Source organism: Panulirus ornatus, chromosome 66, assembly GCF_036320965.1.
Source record: "Panulirus ornatus isolate Po-2019 chromosome 66, ASM3632096v1, whole genome shotgun sequence".
In the NCBI taxonomy this organism is placed as follows: domain Eukaryota; kingdom Metazoa; phylum Arthropoda; class Malacostraca; order Decapoda; family Palinuridae; genus Panulirus; species Panulirus ornatus.
In genome coordinates, this window is record NC_092289.1 from 4507578 (window position 1) to 4532330 (window position 24753).

Consider the following 24753-nt stretch of genomic DNA (forward strand, 5'->3'; position numbering starts at 1 on the left):
TTTACTCTCAGCTTTCTTCTTTCACACACTTTACCAAACTCAGCTTCTGCAGTTTCTCACATGAATCAGCCACCAGTGCTGTATCATCAGCGAACAACAACTGACTCACCTCCCAAACTCCCTCATCCACAACAGACTGCATACTTGCCCCACTTTCCAAAACTCTTGCATTTACCTCCCTAACAACCCCATCCATAAACAAATTAAACAACCATGGAGACATCACACACCCCTGTCGCAAACCTACATTCACTGAGAACCAATCACTTTCCTCTCTTCCTACATGTACACATGCCTTACATCCTCGATTAAAACTTTTCACTGCTTCTAACAACTTGCCTCCCACACCATATATTCTTAATACCTTCCACAGAGCATCTCTATCAACTCTATCATATGCCTTCTCCAGATCCATAAATGCTACATGCAAATCCATTTGCTTTTCTAAGTATTTCTCACATACATTCTTCAAAGCAAACACTTGATCCACACATCCTCTACCACTTCTGAAACCACACTGCTCTTCCCCAATCTGATGCTCTGTACATGCCATCACCCTCTCAATCAATACCCTCCCATATAATTTACCAGGAATACTCAACAAACTTATACCTCTGTAATTTGAGCACTCACTCTTATCCCCTTTGCCTTTGTACAATGGCACTATGCAAGCATTCCGCCAATCCTCAGGCACCTCACCATGAATCATACATATATTAAATAACCTTACCAACCCGTCAACAATACAGTCACCCCCTTTTTTAATGAATTCCACTGCAAGACCATGCAAACCTGCTGCCTTGCCGTCTTTCATCTTCCTTAAAGCTTTTACTACCTCTTCTCTGTTTACCAAATCATTTTTCCTAACCCTCTCACTTTGCACACCACCTCGACCAAAACACCCTATATCTGCCACTCTATCATCAAACACATTCAACAAACCTTCAAAATACTCAATCCATCTCTTTCTCACATCACCACTACTTGTTATCACCTCTCCATTAGCCCCCTTCACTGAAGTTCCCATTTGTTCCCTTGTCTTACGCACTTTATTATTTACCTCCTTCCAAAACCTTTTATTGTCCCTAAAATTTAATGATACTCTCTCACCCCAACTCTAATTTGCCATCTTTTTCACCTCTTGCACCTTTCTCTTGACCTCCTGCCTCTTTCTTTTATACATCTCCCAGTCATTTGCATTATTTCCCTGCGAAAATTGTCCAAATGCCTCTCTCTTCTCTTTCACTAATAATCTTACTTCATCCCACCACTCACTACCCTTTCTAATCTGTTCACCTCCCAGGCTTCTCATGCCACAAGCATCTTTTGCGCAAGCCATCACTGCTCCCCTAAATACTTCCCATTCCTCCCCCACTCCCCTTACCTCCTTTGTTCTCACCTTTTTCCATTCTGTACTCAGTCTTTCCTAGTACTTCCTCACACAAGTCTCCTTCCCAACCTCATTTTCTCTCACCACTCTCTTCACCCCAACATTCTCTGTTGTTTTCTGAAAACCTCTACAAATCTTCACCTTCGCCTCCACAAGATAATGATCAGACATCCCTCCAGTTGCACCTCTCAGCACATTAACATCCAAAAGTCTCTCCTTTGCACGCCTATCAATTAACATGTAATCCAATAGCGCACTCTGGTTATCTCTCCTACTTACATCCGTATACGTGTGTATATCTCTCTTTTTAAACCAGGTATTCCCAATCTCCAGTCCTTTTTCAGCACATATATCTACAAGCTCTGTTATTAAGAAAAAATATATAAATACATAAAAAAAGTGGTCCCTGACACACCCTAGCCATAGGTAGGGTTAAATTTAAGCAAAATAATCTAAGAATCTTACAGAATTGCTGTATCACCACCAACAAGTGCAGTGTAAAGAATGTAAGTGTGCAAAAGATTTTGAGCGACTGGGGCCTAAATATACAGGAGTATGAAAGGCATGCAAGGAATAGAGTGAATTGGAATGATGTGGTATACCAGGGTTGACTTGCTGTGAATGGATTGAACCAGGGAACGTGAAGCATCTGGGGTAAACCATGGAAAGGTCTGTGGGGCCTGGATGTGGATATGGTGCTGTGGCTTTGGTGCATTATACATGACAGCAAGAAACTGAGGGTGAATGAATGTGGCCTTTTTTGTCTTTTCCCGGCACTACCTCGCTAAAGGGGGGGATGCTATTTCCTGTGTGGTGGGGTAGCGACAGGAATGGATGAAGGCAAGCAAGTATGAATATGTACATGTGTATGTCTGTGTGTGTATGTGTATGTATATGTTATGTATATTATGTATATGTGCATGTATGGGCGTTTATGTATATATGTGTGTAGATGGGCCATTCTTCGTCTGTTTCCTGGTGCTACCTCGCTGATGTGGGAAACAGCGAGTAAGTATGATAATGACATTGATAATGATAATGATAATGTATATATGTGAAGGTGAAATTGTTTTTCAGTAGTTCATATAATTTTATTAAACATATAATTTTTTGCACTTGTGGCACTACATATTTCATGGAGAAAATCCATTTCATATGTTGCCACTACTTAGTAAAGTTAATTAGATCTGAATTTTATAGTAGAAGTACCGTTCTGCATCTACCAAACTAGACAACACATTGGCCTGACCAACAGCAACCATAAAAGGGAGAATGGTTAAGGGGGTTATGTGATGGGGTTTGACCTGGGTAGTGAGGTGTGTCAGGGACCACTTTTTTATGGATTTATATATTTTTTTTTTAATGATTTGGTTAATGATAGTATGGGCTTTAAAGTTTCTTGGGGACAAATTAAAGTTCCTAGTAATTAAGACATTTAACAAGATTGTGGGTGGGATAATCAGCAGAAGGGTATAGAATAACTGGATTTTTGAGATCTACAAGGATCGTTATCATTACATTGTTTAGCAATACCATTTTTGTCATCATCATCCCTGTGTACTGCCTGACTTTGCCAGTAACATCTCAATGTTACAATTTTCCTGGTCTGGCCAATGTATATATCTTTACATTCCTTACATTTAATGGTGTTAAAAACTCCCAATTCTTGAATGATTTGGTGTACTTTTTATTATTGTATTATAGATTGTGTTATTGTACTGGAAGGCAGAATTACAAGCACTGTTTTTTAGTACATGATTTACATTTGCTAAGTTGGGAGAATAAGGCAGCACTAAACATTTAGACCTATCTTCATTTGTCACATTTTTGTTGCTAGATGCATAAGATGTCATTCTTGCTTTCCAATAAGCTTTGTCCACATACCATTTGGCATGAAATAACTACCTAAAGATACATCTTATATGACTACGTTCATTTACCAGGCCTATGGGCTCACATATCTGTAGGGCTTTTGAAAATATAGACATGACTGCAGACATTTTTGCAGAAGAATCATGTATTGAAAAATAATGAATATATATGTCAAGAGAAGGCATATGATAGAGTTGATAGAGATGCTCTGTGGAAGGTATTAAGAATATATGGTGTGGGAGGCAAGTTGTTAGAAGCAGTGAAAAGTTTTTATCGAGGATGTAAGGCATGTGTACGTGTAGGAAGAGAGGAAAGTGATTGGTTCTCAGTGAATGTAGGTTTGTGGCAGGGTTGTGTGATGTCTCCATGGTTGTTTAATTTGTTTATGGATGGGGTTGTTAGGGAGGTGAATGCAAGAGTTTTGGAAAGAGGGGCAAGTATGAAGTCTGTTGTGGATGAGAGAGCTTGGGAAGTGAGTCAGTTGTTGTTCGCTGATGATACAGCGCTGGTGGCTGATTCATGTGAGAAACTGCAGAAGCTGGTGACTGAGTTTGGTAAAGTGTGTGAAAGAAGAAAGTTAAGAGTAAATGTGAATAAGAGCAAGGTTATTAATAAGGTACAGTAGGGTTGAGGGTCAAGTCAATTGGGAGGTAAGTTTGAATGGAGAAAAACTGGAGGAAGTAAAGTGTTTTAGATATCTGGGAGTGGATCTGGCAGCGGATGGAACCATGGAAGCGGAAGTGGATCATAGGGTGGGGGAGGGGGCGAAAATTCTGGGAGCCTTGAAGAATGTGTGGAAGTCAAGAACATTATCTCGGAAAGCAAAAATGGGTATGTTTGAAGGAATAGTGGTTCCAACAATGTTGTATGGTTGCGAGGCGTGGGCTATGGATAGAGTTGTGCTCAGGAGGATGGATGTGCTGGAAATGAGATGTTTGAGGACAATGTGTGGTGTGAGGTGGTTTGATCGAGTAACTAATGTAAGGGTAAGAGAGATGTGTGGAAATAAAAAGAGCGTGGTTGAGAGAGCAGAAGAGGGTGTTTTGAAATGGTTTGGGCACATGGAGAGAATGAGTGAGGAATGATTGACTAAGAGGATATATGTGTCGGAGGTGGAGGGAACGAGGAGAAGTGGGAGACCAAATTGGAGGTGGAAAGATGGAGTGAAAAAGATTTTGTGTGATCGGGGCCTGAACATGCAGGAGGGTGAAAGGAGGGCAAGGAATAGAGTGAATTGGATCGATGTGGTATACCGGGGTTGACGTGCTGTCAGTGGATTGAATGAGGGCATGTGAAGCGTCTGGGGTAAACCATGGAAAGGTGTGTAGGTATGTATATTTGCGTGTGTGGACGTATGTATATACATGTGTATGGGGGTGGGTTGGGCCATTTCTTTCGTCTGTTTCCTTGCGCTACCTCGCAAACGCGGGAGACAGCGACAAAGCAAAAAAAAAAAAAAAAAAAATGTCAAGAGTTGGTAGGCTTCCTATATATCGTAAAGGACAAATGATCAGTTCCTGTAGTTATCAATACATCAAGAAAGGGCAGTTTACCTTCTTTTTCCCATTCAATCTTGAATTTAATGGTGGGGTTGATGTCATTTAATTCATTAAAGAAATCATCACAGTCTTGGGAAGATGGCCACAGGGACCACACATCATCAGCATATTTAAACCAGACTTTTGGATGATTATAGATTGAAGTTGATATTTCAGTCTCAAATTATTCCATAAATAAGTTCCTGAGAATAGGACTAAGTGGGTTTCTCATGGCAAGACCAAATTTCTGTTTTAATGGGCAGGGGCAAGGCAAGACGGATCAGGCAGTTTCCTCCATGGATATTTGATCTCAGCCTTGCCTTGCCCCAGCACATTAAAATCTTTATTGACAGTAGAGCTTTGTGTTTCCAATAATGTTTTCCAAGATGATGATAATTTTTATAAACAGAAATTTGGTCTTGCCATGGTAAATTCACTTAGTCCTATTGTCAGTAACTTATCTATGGAATACTTTGAGACTGAAATTCTAACTTTAACCAATAATCATCCGAAAGACTGGTTTAGATATGTTGACGATTTTTGGTCACTATGGCCATCTTCCCAAAATTGTGATATTTTCTTTAATGAATTGAATAACATCCAACCCAACATCAAATTCAAGATTGATTGGGAAAAAGAAGGGAAACTGCCCATTCTTGATTTGTTGATAAGTACAGGATCTGATCATTTGTCCTTTAAGATCTACAGGAAACCTACCAACTCTGAGAGCTATATTCATTATTTTTCAGTACATGATTCTTCTATAAAAATGTCTATGATTATGTCTTATGTTTTAAAGAGCATTATGGATATGTGATCCCATAGGCCTGGTAGACAAATGTAGTCATGTAATTTTATCCAAAGTGGTTTGTAAACAGCTTTCTAGAGAGTTAGGAAGACATTTTATGCATCTAGCAACAAAAATGAGACAAATGGGGATAGGTCTAAATGTTTAATGTTGCCTTATTATCCTAACTTAGCTAATGTAAGACATGTACTAAAAAACAGTACTTGTAATGTTGCCTTACAGTACAATAACACCATCGGTAAGACATAATAAAAAATAGGTCAAATCATTCAACAATTGGGGGTGTTTACATTGTCAAATGTAAGTCATATAGTAAAGATATATACATTAGCCAGACCAGGAAAACTGTAATGGAGAGATGTTATTGGCACTATCAAGCAGCACGTAGGGATAACCACAAAAATGCAATTGCTAGACACTGTCATGTTAATGATCACCCTGTAGATCCTAAAATTCCAGTTATCTGTATTTTTCTGCTGATTATGCCACCTGCATCATCATTCAAACTGCCTTAATTGCTAATACTAAGAACTTTGATTTGTCCCCAAGAAACTTTAAGGCCTATCCTATCATTTACCAAATCATTGAGAAAATTGACCAAATAAACAAAATATAAGAAAAGTGGTTCCTGACTGGTCAGGCCTGTGTGTTTAGTTGGTAGATGTTAGACAATACCTCTTTTGTGATGTTGAGATTTTAATGATTTTAATAAGTATTGGTACCTGATGAGGTGGATTGCCTCTATGAAACATGTAGTGCCACATGTATAGAAAAACTGTAAGATGAAATTATATGAACTCCTACTGAAGTGTGATTTCACCTTCATAACTTTCATAACAGATTAGTGTGATCATCATATGTATGTGTGTTTGTGTATGTGCTGTTAGGGGAGTGGGTGAAGAATGGGATGTATTTAGGAAGCAGTGATGGTTTGTGCAAAATATAGAAGTGTCATGAGAAAGGTGGGAGGTGGGCAGATTAGAAAGGGTAGTGAGTGGTGGGATGAAGAAGTAAAGTTGATTGTGAAAGAGAAGAGAGAGGCTTTTGGACGATACAAGAAAGGAGTGCAAATGACTGTGAGATGTATAAAAGAAAGCAGCAGGAAGTCAAGAGAAAGGTGCAAGGGTTGAAAAAGAGGGCAAATGAGAGTTGGGGTGAGAGAGTATCATTAAACTTTTTATTTCCACACATCTTTCTTATTCTTTCATTACTTATTTGATCAAACCACTTCACACCACATATTGTCCTCATACATTTCATTTCTAACACATCCTCCTTCCCATACAAACCTGTCTATATCCCATGCCTTGCAACCATATGATATTGTTGGAACTACTATTCCATCAAACATGGCCATTTTTGCTCTCCAAGATACCATTCTCTCCTTCCATACATACTTCATCGCCCCCAGAACTTTTGCCCCCTCCCCCACCCTGTGACAAACTTCTGCCTCCATGGTTCCATTTGCTGCTAAGTCCACTCCCAGATATCTAAAACACTTTACTTCTCCCAATTTTTCTCCCCTCAAACTTACATCCCAATTAACCTGTCCCTCAACCCTAGAGAACCTAATAAGCTTGCTCTTATTCAGGTTTACTTTCAATTTTCTACTTTCGCACAGTTTTCCAAACGCTGTCACCAACTTCTGTAGAGTCTAACTTAAATCAGCGACCAGAGCTGTATCATTGGTGAACAACAACTGACTTACTTCCCAGTCCCTCTTATCCCCAAGAGACTGTGCAGGTACTCGCCCCTCTCTCCAAAAACCTTGCATTTGCCTCCCAAACCACCCCATCCATAAGCAAATTAAACATCCAAGGGGACATCACACACTCCTACCGCAGACCAACCTTCTTTCAGAACCAGTACTCTCCTCCTTTCCTACTCGTACACATGCTTTTCATCCTTAGTAAAAACTTTTCACAGCTTCTAGCAGCTTACCTCTTACATGATATAATCTTAAGACCTTCCACAAAGCATCTCTGTCAACCCTATCATATGCCTTCTCCTGATCCATAAATGCTCCATACAAATCCATTTGATTTTCTATGTATTTCTCACACACATCCTTCCGCTGAAACACCTGATCCACACGTCCCCCACCACATATGAAACCTCACTGCTCTTCCCAATCTGATGCTCTGCCTTCACACTCTCAATCAATACCCTCCCATACAATTTCCCAGGAATACTCAACAAACTTATGCCTCTTTGGTTTGAACACTCACCTTTATCCCCTTTGCCTTTGTACAATGGCACTATGCATGCATTCTGCCAATCCTCAGGCACTTCAACATGGCCCATACATACATTGAATATCCTTACCAACCAATGAACAACATAGTCACCCCCTTTCTTTATAACTTCTACTGCATTATCATCCAAACCTGCTGTCTTTTCAGACTTCATCTTCCACAAAGCTTTCACTACTTCTCCCTTTACCAAACCATTCTCCCTAACCCTCTCACTTCACACACCACCCCAACCAAAACATCCTATATCTGCCACTCTATCATCAACACATTCAACAAACCTTCAAAATACTTTCTCCATCTCCTCACTTCATCACTACCTGTTATTACCTTCCCACTTTCCTCCTTCACCAATTTTCCCATTTGTTCTCTTTTCTTATGCACATTATTTACCTCCTTTGAAAACATCTTTTTATTCTCCCTAAAATTTAATGATACTCTCTCACCCCAACTCTCATTTGCCCTCTTTTTCACCCCATACACCTTTCTCTTGATCTCCTGTCACTCTCTTTTTTGTTACATATGGTTTTGGTGCATTACACATGAAAGCTAGAGACTGAGTGCGAATGAATGTGGCCATTTTTTTCTGTTTTCTTGGTGCTGCCTCGTTGAAGCAGGGGGTAGTGATGCTGTTCCCTGTGGGATGGGGTAGTGCCAGGAGTGGATGAAGGCAAGCAAGTATGAATATGTACATGTGTATGTATATGTCTGTATGTTGATATGTATATGTATGTATATGTGCATGTATGGGCATTTATGTATATATATGTATATATATATATTTGTATGTGGTTGGATGGGCCATTTTTCGTCATTTCCTGGTGCTACCTTGCTTATGGGGAAAACGGTGATCAAGTATAACATGATAATAGGAAATTATCACATGTGTACATGTTTCATTCTTCCTAATGTAGCATTTGTTTCGGCTGCAAGCAAGGCAGCATGTGTTGATGACTTCAGGTTTACGGCAACATACATATTATATCATTTTATTTGCACTTCTGTGCTTCTACAATTTAATCATAATAGTTAAGCCCCTGCTTTCTGCCCTGACCTTATGTTGCCTTATTTTATTTTGTGATGTCTGTCAGTTTATGTTTGTCTCAAAACTTTGAATAATTTGTTTGGAATAGGGCTGTGTGAATCCGTTTTAAATTTACTATATTGTGGTTTCATGAGAGGTTTATATTTCTTTAGATTTTTCCAAAAGTCAGATCCTGAAGCAGAATTCATGGACATGTCTTTGGTCTTGCTGAAATTTTCTGGTATGGTTATGTACTCTTTTGTATACAGATTGGGGTGTCATTGTTTACAAGGGTGTTTGGGCCATGCATATGTAAGTTAATTCTTGGGCTTATGGCATGTGTGTGCCCTCTTCTCTTCTTATTAAACGAGTGGTAGGCCTCCTCATGGCATTTTATATGAACTTGTTTAAGAATGTATTTTGTGTTTTTCTCCTTCTTGCCTGTGGCTCAGTTCTCTAATTTTTCTTAGATTTTACTTGATATTTTAAGTTGATTGTCTGTGGCATCCAACTTTTTCAACGGGTTTGTTTTTTGTTGTGTGAACTTTATTTCTCTTGAGATATCTTGCAGCCTGTATCCATTTCCTGTAGAGAGTTGCTTTCATTCTAGCTTGTATAATTTCTTTTTTTTAGTATAAGTCTAGTACATGTTTGGAGTGCATTTGCATTCAGCAGTTTTACATTCTTCTGCTATTTTGCCACTTATTGATGATTCCCATTCACAGTTGACAGATTGCTTTTTATATCTTTCCATGATATAATTTTTGAAATTGTGTAGGGTCGAGCTCATAGGTGTGAATCCTAGTGGAGCAACTTGGTCCACAGTCAACCCAGCTGTTCATCCACTCATAGGGGTTGGTCATTAGAATGAGTACATTTGTCAGGCTAGGGTATACAGACATATAGCATTAATGGGATGGCCTTAATTAGGGCCTCAGCTGCCCATGCCATCTCATCTAACATAGGAAGGTGAATTTTTGTAATGGTGGTACATATTGTGGTGTGGTAGCATAGTATTCATGTATGTATGTACTTCTATTAGGTTGAGGTCAGAGTACAGTTCATTGTGTTTGATATTTAGATGTTATATACTAAAACTGCATTATTGATGAAAAGTACACCCATTTTTTTGGTATAAGTTGTGTAGATAGACAGCGTGAAGAATGAAGCTGGTAGAAGGTTATGTGGTCTTAGAAGTATCATTTAAAAGGTGCCTGTATGAAAGTCCTACAGGATGGCATATTACAAGGAGAAGAGGAAGACTGCAAATTAGATGACTAATTGTATGGTCAAGTTTATAAAGAGTGAACTTTGAAACTGACAACTCCCCAAATCTACAGTCAAATACATTCAAAACTTCCGCTAACATGGATCATGAGTTTTCAGTCATCTGTCAAAGATTGTTGTTTTTGTCTTTGCTGCCTGAATGCATGCTAGTACTGTTCCATGTTTTGCCTTAAATATTTGTGTCTTATTTCCTTAAATTGGTCCTTATGATGACATCCAAAATGTTTGAGAGGTATTGTTGTATGTAGTGTTGTGTAGAAGAAACGTTTTGCTTAATGCTAAACATGGAAATATTACTAAAATTAGAAAAGTGTGTGTTGGTGCAGTGCTTGATGAGTCTCATTGCGTCAATTCTTCTTCTTTTTTTATTATTTTTTTTTGTTCATATTCATCACATCCTGCATGTGTGAGGTATTGTTAATTATTATTATTATTGCAATTACATAACCTCAGGACTGCTTTTCCATGGGCTGCTGTAGCTTCACTGCTACGCACTACAATTAGTGATGGGAAAAAAATTGACATCTTTGGAGTGAGAAGTTCTTTAATGAGATTGTCCTCTGATGATGCAGGCTTGTCGAATGTGACTTTTCTTTCACGGTGTAACAATAAGTAGACAGAGTCCTGTAATGCTTATTACATTGGTATGATGACTATATTTAACATTAGATGCCAGCATGAAAAAGCTGTTTTCTACTCTGCTCAGAGTAGATGTAATATGGGCATTACTATGGTACATCATTGTATGAAATCAGACAGTGAACTTTGATAGGTTTGTGTGATAAACAGCATTGTGACAAAGGTGTTTTTCTGGGCCACTTTTGTGTGAATAAGAATTTAATGAAAATTGACTGCCGTCTTCACTACTGCGATTCATAAGTTGTGTAACTTTTTTCCGTTTACGTCATTTATTATATTTTTTTTTCTTGGATAGTTACAAAATGATACACAAGATATTACTGTTAATAATAATTTTGTAGTTAGAAAACACTCCACAGAATGCCTCAAATTTCAGTACGGATGCCTGGCTTACGTCATATACCAGGCAGCAGAGCTTCTCAAGCTCGTAGGTACATTTCATGCATAAACATTGTTTTACTCAGTTGAGATTAATGTCATTTTATAAAGAATACTGAAAATTATGTTCTAGATAAAAACTTAACTTTTTTTTAGAGTGCTTGAGAATCTTCTGCACACAGAGAGTACAGTTGATATTAGGACAGCTTTAGTCTTGATGCAAAACAAACTGTGCAATTCCTATACCTATGTTTCTTGTTCAGTTTCATCTGGATATGTTATAATTTGAAATCCATACCTCACTGTTCATGTTTATTTGAAGGTTGTGAACTTTCATTTTTTTTTTTTGCCATTAACTCTTAAATGACCTGCTGAAAGTTTTCAAAATTTGAACAAAATTTTACAGTCTCCAGATTTTTGTGATCCTAATAATTTATTAAGAAAGGGGATGACTGTATTGTTGACTGGTTGGTAAGGTTATTTAATGTATGTATGACTCATGGTGAGGTGCCTGAGGATTGGCGGAATGCGTGCATAGTGCCATTGTACAAAGGCAAAGGGGATAAGAGTGAGTGCTCAAATTACAGAGGTATAAGTTTGTTGAGTATTCCTGGTAAATTATATGGGAGGGTATTGATTGAGAGGGTGAAGGCATGTACAGAGCATCAGATTGGGGAAGAGCAGTGCGGTTTCAGAAGTGGTAGAGGATGTGTGGATCAGGTGTTTGCTTTGAAGAATGTATGTGAGAAATACTTAGAAAAGCAAATGGATTTGTATGTAGCATTTATGGATCTGGAGAAGGCATATGATAGAGTTGATAGAGATGCTCTGTGGAAGGTATTAAGAATATATGGTGTGGGAGGCAAGTTGTTAGAAGCAGTGAAAAGTTTTTATCGAGGATGTAAGGCATGTGTACGTGTAGGAAGAGAGGAAAGTGATTGGTTCTCAGTGAATGTAGGTTTGCGGCAGGGGTGTGTGATGTCTCCATGGTTGTTTAATTTGTTTATGGATGGGGTTGTAAAGGAGGTAAATGCAAGAGTCCTGGAAAGAGGGGCAAGTATGAAGTCTGTTGGGGATGAGAGAGCTTGGGAAGTGAGTCAATTGTTGTTCGCTGATGATACAGCGCTGGTGGCTGATTCATGTGAGAAACTGCAGAAGCTGGTGACTGAGTTTGGTAAAGTGTGTGGAAGAAGAAAGTTGAGAGTAAATGTGAATAAGAGCAAGGTTATTAGGTACAGTAGGGGTGAGGGTCAAGTCAATTGGGAGGTGAGTTTGAATGGAGAAAAACTGGAGGAAGTGAAGTGTTTTAGATATCTGGGAGTGGATCTGTCAGCGGATGGAACCATGGAAGCGGAAGTGGATCATAGGGTGGGGGAGGGGGCGAAAATTTTGGGAGCCTTGAAAAATGTGTGGAAGTCGAGAACATTATCTCGGAAAGCAAAAATGGGTATGTTTGAGGGAATAGTGGTTCCAACAATGCTGTATGGTTGCGAGGCGTGGGCTATGGATAGAGATGTGCGCAGGAGGATGGATGTGCTGGAAATGAGATGTTTGAGGACAATGTGTGGTGTGAGGTGGTTTGATCGAGTAAGTAACGTAAGGGTAAGAGAGATGTGTGGAAATAAAATGAGCGTGGTTGAGAGAGCAGAAGAGGGTGTTTTGAAATGGTTTGGGCACATGGAGAGAATGAGTGAGGAGAGATTGACCAAGAGGATATATGTGTCGGAGGTGGAGGGAACGAGGAGAAGAGGGAGACCAAATTGGAGGTGGAAAGATGGAGTGAAAAAGATTTTGTGTGATCGGGGCCTGAACATGCAGGAGGGTGAAAGGAGGGCAAGAAATAGAGTGAATTGGAGTCATGTGGTATACAGGGGTTGACGTGCTGTCAGTGGATTGAAGCAAGGCATGTGAAGCGTCTGGGGTAAACCATGGAAAGCTGTGTAGGTATGTATATTTGCGTGTGAGGACGTAATTCTTTAATGAAAGAAATACATGTAAAACGAAAAGGTACATACAAAACTTGGGCAAGCAGAACTTGTATAACCATGGTATATTGTTCCTGTTGTAGCATAGAGCTGTGGTGAAGAGTGAGAGAGAGAGCAAGGAGGGGATGGAAGAAGAGTTGGGGTTGAGCCTTAGTCATATTCATTAATGACTTTTATCTTTTATTTGTTGAAGAAATACATGTAGATGTAAAGGATTTGTAGAAGCAATCTAGGAGACATAAAGTATGGTGGTGAGATGACCATAGAGACAATGTGTAATAGGAGGAAGGGAGTGGAGGGAGTCACACCGGAGGGTTAGGCCATAGACCCAGATTCACTGAATGACTCTTATCACTATTTATGGGTATATTTTACACACATTTACCTATATTTCACACCTCTTCACATATTTCCAGCCCCTTGCTCCCTTCCCTTTTAGCTGCCTTTTACAACACGCAGGGAATATGTAGGAAGTATTCTTTCTTCCCTATCCCCAGGGATGATATATGAGAGTGGGAGGCTGGAAATTCTCCCCTCCTGTTTTTACTTTTCCAAAAGAGAGAACAGAGAAGGGGCCAAGTAAGGATTTTCTTTCTTATGCTCAGTCCTCTTTTCTTAATGCTACCTCGCTGATTCGGGAAATGGTGAATATATAAGAAAAAAAAAGATATGTATGTTTAAAGGATTAGTGGTTCCAACAATGTCAAATGGTTGTGAGGCATGGGCTATAGATAGGGTTGTGCGGAGGAGGGTGGATGTGTGGGAAATGAGATGTTTGAGGACAATATGTGGTGTGAGGTGGTGTGATCGAGTAAGTAATGAAAGGGTAAGAGTGATGTGTGGTAATAGAAAGATTGTAGTTGAGAGAGCAGAAGAGGGTGTGTTGAAATGGTTCAGTCACATGGAGAGAATAAGTGAGGAAAGATTGACAAAGAGGATTTATGTATCAGAGGTGGAGGGAACGAGAAGTGGAAGACTGATTTTAAGCAATTGGGGCCTGAACATACAGGAAGGTGTGCAAGGATTAGAGTGAATTGGAACAATGTGGTATACCATGGTCGATGTGCTGTCAATGGATTGAACCAGGGGATGTGAAGAGTCTTGGGTATCATGGACAGTTTTGCGGGGCCTGGATGTGGAAAGGGAGCTGTGGTTTTGGGGCATTACACATGACAGCTAGAGACTGAGTGTGAATGACTGTGGTCTTTGTTGTCTTTTCCTGGTGCTACCTCGCATGCACGTGGGGGAAGGGGGTATGCCATTTCGTGTGTGGCGGGGTGGCGATGGGAATGGATGAAGGCAACAAGTATGAATATGTACATGTGTATATATATGTATATGTCTGTGCATATGTATATATATGTTGAAATGTATAGGTATGTATATGTGTGTGTGTGTGGGTATTTATGTATATTCATGTGTATGTTTGGGTTGGGCCATTCTTTTGTCTGTTTTCGTGTGCTACCTCACTAATGCAGGAGACAGTGACAAAGTATAGTAAATGAGTAAAACAGATAAAGTATATATATTTATTCATCTATTATACTTTGTCGCTCTCTCCTGCATTAGCGAGGTGGCACAAGGAAACAGACAAAAGAATGGCCCAACCCACCCACATACACATGCATATACATAAATGCCCACACTTGCACATTTACCTACCTATTCATTTCAATGTATACATATATACACATGTTCATATTCATACATGCTGCCTTCATTCATTCCTGCCACCAACCTGCCACACATGAAATAGCACCCCCTCCCCCTGCATGCGTGTGAGGTAGCACTAGAAAAAGACAAAAAAGTCCATATTTGTTCACACTCAGTCTAGCTGTCATGTGTAATGCACCAACACCACAGTTCCCTTTCCATATCGAGGCCCCACAAAACTCTCCATGGTTTACCCCAGACACTTCACATTCCCTGCTTCAATCCACTGACAGCATGTCAACCCCAGTTTACCTCATCGTTCCAGTTCATTCTATTCCTTGCACGCCTTTCACCCTCCTCTATGTTCAGGCTCTGATCACTCAAAATGTTTTTCACTCCAACCCTCCACCTCCAGTTTGGTCTCCCACTTCTCCTCATTCCCTCCACCTCTGACACATATACCCTCTTTGTCAATCTTTCCTCACTCATTCTCTCCATGTGACCAAACCATTTTGATACACCCTCTTCTGCTCTCTCAACCACACATTTTATTACCACACATCTCTCTTACCGTTTCATTACTTACTCGATCAAACCACCTCACACCATATATTTTCCTCAAACATCTCAATTCCAACACATCCACCCTCCTCTGCACAACCTTATCTATATCCCACGCCTTGCAACCATATAACATTGTTGGAACTACTATTCCTTCAAACATACCCACTTTTGCTCTCCTAGATGATGTTCTTGCCTTCCACACATTCTTCAACGCTCCACCCTGTGACTCACTGTCACTTCCATGGTTCTATCCGCTGCTAAATGCACTCCCCAGATATCTAAAACTCTTCACTTCCTCCAGGTTTGCTCCATTCAAACTTTCCTCCCAATTGACTGGTCCCTCAACCCTACTGAACCTAATAACCTTGCTCTTATTCGCATTTACTCAGCTTTCTTCTTTCATACATTTTACCAAACTTAGTTACCAACTTCTGCAGTTTCTCACCCGAATTAGCCACCAGCGCTGTTTTGTCAGCGAACAACATTTCTGATGCATATATCTTCTTTGTTAGCTTTCCTTATTGATCTTCACCTTGTATTCAAACCATTTCAGCTCACTCAGCTAAGCTTTCTTGTATATATGCCACATACTACCACAGTTCTCTCTCACAGATTGACACTCCTTCTTTGATTATTCCATGTCACACCACATAGTGTTTTCAGTCATTTTATTTCCAACACATCCACTCTTTTCCATACTTTTGCCAATAGTGTCCACAACTCGTATCTGTACTGTTTGCATACCCATTTATGCGCTCACAGATAGTGACCTCTCTTTCTATGTGCTTAGGACTTTTTCCTCTTTACCCACACTATGGTTTGCTTTAATATCCATAGTTCCATCCATTGTCATTTCTAAAGCATCCCACTTATTTTTTTTTAGCTGAGACAGCACATGCATCTGAGGCCCTAATCAAGGCCATCCCATTAATGCTACATATATCTATTATTTTTGTTTTCATACATATTGCCATTTATATATTCTAGCCTGAGCCAGGTACCCATTTTATCGACTAACCCCAAAGGGTGGATGAACAGCTGGGTTGACTTGACTGACTGCCACAACCAGGATTCGAAGGTATGAACTTGACCCTGGGTGGCCCGTAAATGCGTCATGGTCAGGAACGCTTATTGCTGTACCAGACTAAGCTCTCTCCCCCCAGCTAAGACTCATTATTGTACTTTACATTTATATACATTAACTCTCATCTTCCTCATACACTCTCATACTCAGACACCAGCTTCTGCAGTTTCTCACTTGCATCTGCCACCAAAGCTGTGTCATCTGCAAACAGCCACTGACTCCCCTTCTGGACCTTCCCACCCCTAACATACTTTAAGCTTGCCAATCTTTCTTTAAACCCTCACATTTACCACCCACACCTCCTTCATACATAAGCATTAAAAAGCCATGGTGATACTACACATCCATGCTGTGGACCATCCTTCAACTAGAATTACTTCATTACTTCATTATGCTTACATTGTTTCCAGAGTTTAACAACCTCTTTGATTCTTTCTGTTTATCTTATAGCATTACTTATTGTATAATTTTTCTCTTTTCTTTCATACTTGTTTGCCAAATCTCTCATTAGCAAGGTAGCGCTGGGACAGATGAAGAAAAGGCTCCGAAATCACATCCTCCCTTTCCACAACCAGATTCCTTAGACCTTTCTGTGGTTTCCCCCGTGCTCCTTTATATGCTCTACTTCAGTCTGCTAACAGCATGTTGACTTCTGTGTACGTCAGTTCACTTTATCCAGTTCACATCTTTCACTCTCCTCTCATTTTAAACCTAGACAGTATGTTTAAGGAGTCCGTTCTGTCTTTCTGTTGGATTGTTTTGAGTGTACTTAAATAGTGTGGTTGCAGCTCTGTTATATGTTTTGTTAGAGAACAGAAGACCAGACAGGTCAGGAGTAGTTTAAAGTGGAACAGATGAATTGTTTGTATGGGATGTTAAGGGATCCTTTTTCTTGTCCTGATCTAGTGTCATTTTGTGTTTTGAAGTCATTTGATTTATGTGTTGCTTTTTTCTCGATGTTGGTGTGGTGGAGTGACTGTCATGTGATGCCTAGAATGGTTGGTGTTTTGATTAGAGGGATTGATTATCTATTCAAGGTTATTGGAGGGAGTGGGTTTGATTCATGTCTGTATGAGGTTAAAAGAGTGATTGAAAACTTTTTTGGGGGATGCAGACATTCTGTTCAGGGTGAGTCATTGTTCCAGTTGTGTAAAGTAGTAGTAGTACTGTATGTATTTGCTTGGAATGTGGTGTCAGGGTGTTGTGATGTGATTGTGTGGTCCTCTGCATATGGAAGGCTCTGTTGTGGTTTGCTGAAGGTAATAGGAGGTTGTGTAGGAAGAGATTGAAGAGGGTTAGAGAAAGAACTGCTCCTTGTGATACTCAGTTTAAGAGTTTGTTTTATGATAGTTGGGACTGTTCAAGGGATGTGGGCCCATAGGTTTACCATACAAATAGGTAATTATACACACTCACTATCTATCTATCTATATCTCTGATGCCCATTCCCTCTGGGAACTCCCATCAAGGGGTGGCCTTGGCAAAAGTCTCCGCTTATCCCAGTCCTTACATGCCTCCCTCGCATACACCATTCCACGCATTCTTCCGCTATTTCTCTCCCTCCAGGATTCCTCCACCCTATTTGACCATGTTACAGGTTGTCTACCACTCCCACCAACCCCTTTGATTGTACTATCATACACTCTCCTCTTAAACTCCCAGCCTTGCATTCTTTCCACAAGCCCAAACTACCTCAAAGTATTACGTTTCACCCATTCTCCCACTCTTCAATTCACTCTCTTTGCATTCCCCGCAATACCACATCTTTCATACAACCTTTCATTTCTTTCTTCATTCCATTTAGTTACACCACATGCTCTTCTCAAATAACTCATTTCCACAGCATAGATTCTTTGAATTCTGTGCCACATTCCATGTCCATGTTTCGGCTGCATGTCAGGTTTGGGAGGACTATGCTGTCCCTTGATCCTCTCTTCACTTGCATACTTACCCCTCTACCCTTCATTATTCTATTAAGGGACCCAATGACTTCTACCATGTACTGCTCTCTCCCTTATCTCTCCTTCCATCTCACCACTCTTACCCTAGACAGCTCTCAGATACTTGTATTCCCTCACTACTTCCAGTCTTTTTCTCCCATATCCACAGCACAATTTAATACACTTTCTTCTTTCACACTATATGGTTTTACAAAATCTATACTTTCACTCTGTTTCCTTTCAAACACTATTACTTTACCGTTACTTGCATTTTCCTTCAATCACCTGTGCTTACATACATCATAAAACATTTATAACTTTCTGCGACTCCTCTTCTCTCTCAGCAAACAACACCATATTGTCCACAAACAGGCTTGCCACTAGCCACAATATCTCTGCCACCCTCCATCTCTGTACCCCCCTTCCCTAGTTTTGCTTTCATCTCTCTTATCACTCCATCCATGTAGCCTTTCTTTGTCTGTGTTCATGGTGCTACCTTGCTGAAGCAGGGGGTAGCGATGCTGTTTTCTGTGGGGCGGGGTAGCACCAGGAATGAATGAAGGCGAGCAAGAATGAATATGTACTTATGTATGTATTGGAAAGGATCACAGTTTTGCGTGTGATCAAGATATTCCTATGAGTCCAACGGGGAAAATGAAACACGAAAAGTTCCCAAGTGCACTTTCGTGTAATAATCACATCATCAGGGGAGACACAAGAGAGAAATATAACCGTCAGTTGATATACATCGAAGAGACGAAGCTAGGATGCCATTTGGCCCAGTCCTCTGTTCTTAACGCTACCTTGCTAATGCGGGAAATGGCGAATAGTTTGAAAGATTAAAAAGCCACGGTGATATCACACAGCCATTCCTTACACCTACATGTATCCCAAAACTTTTGCTCAGCTCTCCATCCACTCTTACACATGCATTTGCTCCTCTTTAGAAGGCTTTTACATCATTCAACAGTTGTCCCCCCATGCCATATATTCTTAACCACCCATAAAGCATTCCACTTGACTCTGTCATATGCTCTCTCCACATCCATAAAAGCTGCACACAGCTTCTTAATTTGGTCTTCACTTATTCTGCATTTAGTCACTTCAGTGGGCAGGGTTGGGGATTGAGTGTTACTGTGAGGGAGAGGGAGCGGGCTAGGCTTGTCTGTGTTGCACCTAGAATCGTCTGATACAGCAGCTGTTTCAGGTGGAGAGAGAGAAGGCTAAGTTTTCTTTGATTTTATGAAACAGCCATCCAGTGTCATCTGTCAAGCTCTACCTTTTTCTTTTTCTATGATTTTTTTATTGGCACATGAAGCAACTATAAGCTCTCTGTAGAATGCCAGGACATGTTCATGGTTGGGATTCATGCCATTAACCCGTTCATTGTGACCTGCTGTAGATATGAAGATACCTCTGCATGTGTGGAGGGATTTCAGTGAATCAAGGGGCTATATATTTCATATTTCAGCTTATCCCTGAGTAAGTAGAAGTATAACATGTTCTGGTAGTTCCCCTGACCTTCTTGTGGAAAGGTCAGAGTTTGCTTATGTCTTAGGGGAAATCCCTTTAGCACTGCCAGATGCATAAATGTACTGAGATTTTTCCCTTTCCACTTCTTTTTTTACTTTCATTATCTTAATATATTTAGGTTCTTTAGTGTTTGCATTAACACAGATCAGTTTTGTCTGATTATTATTTTTTTAATGTATGTTACTATTGATACATGCACAGTGCAGAGATCTTTCCAAGAAAATTAATTATAGAACACATTTTCTTTTGTTTGCTTTACTGATGTAATTCCTTATTGTCTTTATAGTATTTTTTTGTATCATATATAGAGTGAGTACCTCTATAGAGTAAAAGCATATTTCCCAGAAAAAATAAAGGAAAAGGCTGTTATTTTTGTGTACATGCTGAACACTGCTTCCATCTCTTGGCAACTCTTGAGAGGACCTGCAATGTTTATTTACTTTTTTCTCCAAAGTTTTAGTTTGACTTATTTTTTTACTTCATTGCATGTGCATATATTAAATTTTTCAGTATGAGTAGGATAGCCACTGCCAGACGATCCTTTTTTTTCCATTTTTGTCATCTAGGTGTAGGATCTGGATCATCAGTTTCAGAACTGTCACTGTCATGCTTCAGTCTTCTTTGCTGCTGCTTCATATTTCAGTTTACTGAGTTTTTCAGTCTTTTGCATGCAGGATATCAACAATCCTATAGGAAATAATCCTTGAATTTTAGTTAGGCCAGCAGTGGCTGAAAATGGTTTAATGATTTCTTAATGCCTCATAATCTTCTCATCTTCATTTTTTATTCTAATTCCCACTATATTAACAAAATTACCTCTCTACTGCTCTTTTATACCTATGTTGAACTGTAGATACATTTTGCATACCAACATCTGAGTTGAAAAGGTAAAATAGAAGAGTGAATACTTAAGATACTTTTAGGATAATAGTTGGACTGCTTGAAACTTTCTGTAGATTAACTGCAAATACAATACGTAAGTAGCATGAAAAAGACACGAGAATACATCTTTAAGTGTGAGTATCAGGTTTAGTTCCGTAGCCTCAGAGTTTGCTATAGTTGTGAAGCTTTTAAGCTGGTTTTTGGTTCATCTTGTTTGTTTATGGCTTTTTTATGTTGCCTGTACTATTGATTTTTTTTATGAACTAAGGTTGACCTGAAGTGAAGGTATTGTACTTGTGAATTAATTCATTATTGTAGTGTTTTGATTTTGCTTTTCCAGTAATATTTACTTGTGTGTACTGATGTCAAGTGTGGCTGTTACATAGCATACTTGCCAACTTAAGAGTTTTGATTGCAAGACGAATTTTGTTACTTTGTGCAGCATGGCGTTTTGCTATAGTATCGCACCTTTTTCTAAATTGAAGAAAAAACGTATCATTGTTTTTGAGGAATGTCGTTAAAGGGAGGACAGGGTTCCTCAGGAAAGCCTCCTGTCACTGGAAACATTATGAAAATGCCAGAGCTGCTGGGAGGTTCAGTCTTCAGTCCCAGCACCAGGGTTCTTCCCTGGACTTCCTGTTTGGTCTTTTGGTGCCTCAAGACTTTCTGTCTTGGTGCTGTGCATGCAGCTTAAGATGCGCCTTTGGCGCATACGGTGCTGTACCACTTTTCCTTTCTGAGATGTTGGCAAGTATGATTTAGCAGCTTCACTTTTAGGAAGTTATGGAAGACATACAACAGATGTACCAATAAAGCATACCCGAAGCTGATAGCTGGCCAACCACTTGCAGGGATAAGATAAGGTGTGGAGATAAGGCACTGTAGTAGAGTGCAGCAGCCTTATGTGTCAACCAAGACAAAGCCCTCACTGGTCTCTGGCCAAGATAAAAAGTTGGAGTTGATGTGTGTGGCCTCGCTTGGTAGTCGTTGTGGAGCCTCCTGTTGGAGTGTCAGCCAGTACCCTGAGGATGCGACACAGTGAGTACAAAAACACTCCATGTTTACCAGAAGAACCCTTTCTGTTACAGTATGTTTACCAGAAGAACCCTTTCTGTTACAGTAGGGGAAGTAGCTTCACGTTAATCCAGGCATTGATAATGCTCTTCACCTGAGATATTGTATCATGCTCAATGACAACACTGTTATACCTAAGACATTGAGTAAGGTTTTCCCGAAGTACTAGTTGTAAATTGTAACTGTGTATGTGTTTTTCTAAATGTTTTTATTTTGTTATATGGGATGGAATTGAGTTTTTTGGCGTATTTCACATGGTTAGGTGTTGACGCTGGGGGAGCGAGGATACTTAAGCTTTTTGTGTGATTGTATTGCAGTTTTTCCTCTGCTCTCCAGAACAGTATTGATAAGGTAGACAGTTGATGCACATGTCGCAGACCTGTACTGTTATTTTTAGATATATGAATGATAAAAGTACTGAGCCACTTCCACAATACATATATGAATAATAAAAGTAGTTACTTCCCCAATACATATATGAATTATAAAAGTAGGTATTTCCATTGTACATATATGAATAATAAAAGTAGTTACTTCCACAATACATATATAAATAATGTAAGTAGTTACTTCCACAATACATATATGAATGATAAAAGTAGGTATTTCCACAATACATATATGAATAATAAAAGTAGTTACTTCCCCAATACATATATGAATTACAAAAGTAGGTATTTCCACAGTACATATATGAATAATAAAAGTAGTTACTTCCACAATACATATATGAATAAGTAGTTACTTCCCCAATACATATATGAATGATAAAAGTACAGAGTTACTTCCATAGTACATTTATAAACAATAAAAGTACAGAGTTACTTCCACAGTACATATATAAATGATAAAAGTACAAAGGTACCTCCACCATTTGTTTTTTCCTAGTAGTGCGCATCATGATCACATGGCATCTCAACTCACTCTCACTTGTCCTCTTCTACGTATTCTACCGGACGAAATCCTTCACCCTGTTGTGATCCTTTCATTATTATGGTGTACGTCCAGTAGACTAATGTGCGGCTGTGACATTTTCAGTTGCATTTCATTCATATGCAGTCTGACTCTGTCAGGGACGCTTCCACTTGAGCGTTCAAAATGGCCTCCCCTCAGCACGGAGCTCGCAGTCGGTTTCTCGCCGGCCATTCCAGAAATCCCCCGTAGCCTTCATCAGTAGATTCTGTACAGCACTTCAACGTTTCCTTCGTGATCTACCTCTCGTCCTCGGACCTTGAGCCATCAATCTTTTGTCCCCGAACTTTGAGCCATCAATCTTTTGTCCCCGAACTTTGAGCCATCTACCTCTCGTCCTCGATCTTTGAGCCCTCTACCTCTCGTCCTCGAACACAGTGCCATCAGCCTTTCGTCCTCGGACCTTTACCCATCAACATCTCGTCCTCGAACCATGGGCCGTATGCCTGTCGTCGTCGAAACTTGAGCCATCATCCTCTCCTCCCCGTATCTCGAGCCATCCACCTGTCTTGTACCTTCGGACATTAAAACCGCTCGCACTCGCGCTTTAAGCCTTGTACCTCTCGTCCTCGTATTTTGAACCATTAAGACCGTAATATATATTTACTAGCCCGTCTGTCACCCGTCGTATGGCCAGTCATTGCTCTGCCTTAACTGGCAGCACTGGTAACGAGCCATTCTCACAGTGATATAATGTTACTACGTATCGCTCGTACATTATCATTCGGTATCCCACCTGTTCTGTTTATCGTAGAGATTATCCTATGCTACCCATTTTCTGTTTGCCTAATTTTGTACATTGGAAGGTCAAGGTTTCACATCCTTACTTAGGTAAAGTCGTCTATCATGTATATACTAAGGAAACCGCTGGCTATACTTAATTTGACCTTCAGAAACTTATGTTACCTGGAGATAGTACTTTAGTTTTCCGAATATTTATCTTAGAGTATTACTGAAGTTATATCTTCTATTTCAAGATAAGAACATTGCCTTGACTGACATATACAGCTTAGAGCAATACTGTTGCTGTATCTTAGATGTAAAGATAAGAACATTGCCTAGACTGACATATACAACTTAGCGTAATAATGTTGCTGTATCCTTATATTTAGAGAACATTGCTTTGACTGGCATATATTGCCCTCGTGGCACACACGGTCCCGAGTCACATTATACCACTTTATACAACACCTAACATTCAACAAACTATATCATCTGCTTATACCAGTGGCGATGCCTTTCATATCCTACCACTACGAACCAGGTGTAGGCTACCTAGTGATCCTCGCCTCGGGTAATATGCATCACCACTGGAAACATGAATGTTCTTCCCCTGCTGAAAGCGAGACCCTCTCACTCGTACCACACCACCCGTTGCTCTGGAATAAGAAATATCGGTACTTGTATTATGAAGTCTTGGGGCATCATTCTGGTGTCTTTCATGAACGCCCGTAGTTAAACCTTCCCCAAGATCTTATTATAATATCATACAGGTATTGTTCAGCCCACACACACTCCTCACGTTTGCTCTACATGTCGTGACATCATTTGGAACTCTCGAAGCTTCTTGCCTTCTTGGGGTGGTAGGTGGCGGTGATGATGGTGGTAGATGAGGGTGATGGTGGTAGGTGGCGGTGATGATGGTGGTAGATGATGGTAGATGGTGGTAGGTGTTGCTGATGTTGGTAGGTGGTGGTGATGATGGTGGTAGGTGGTGGTGGTGATGGTGGTAGGTGGTGGTGGTGATGGTGGTAGGTGGTGATGATGGTGGTAGGTGTTGCTGATGTTGGTAGGTGGTGGTGATGATGGTGGTAGGTGGTGGTGGTGATGGTGGTAGGTGGTGGTGGTGATGGTGGTAGGTGGTGATGATGGTGGTAG

At 40.0% G+C, this 24753-nt stretch overlaps 1 protein-coding gene across 3 annotated transcripts in view; it reads left to right on the forward strand.

Moving 5' to 3' along the window:
• Nucleotides 1–24753, forward strand: part of Pur-alpha (Purine-rich binding protein-alpha) — a 451808-nt gene that overhangs the window by 19483 nt on the left and 407572 nt on the right. Inside the window, exon 1 of one of the 3 annotated variants that reach the window (XM_071658311.1) lies at nt 21792–21867. The exons of the other annotated variants lie outside the window; for them this stretch is intronic. Coding sequence (XP_071514412.1) covers nt 21858–21867 — 10 coding nt within the window. The 5' untranslated portion in view covers nt 21792–21857. Of the gene's footprint in view, nt 1–21791; nt 21868–24753 lie in introns of those variants that run through there. 3 annotated transcript variants of the gene reach the window in all.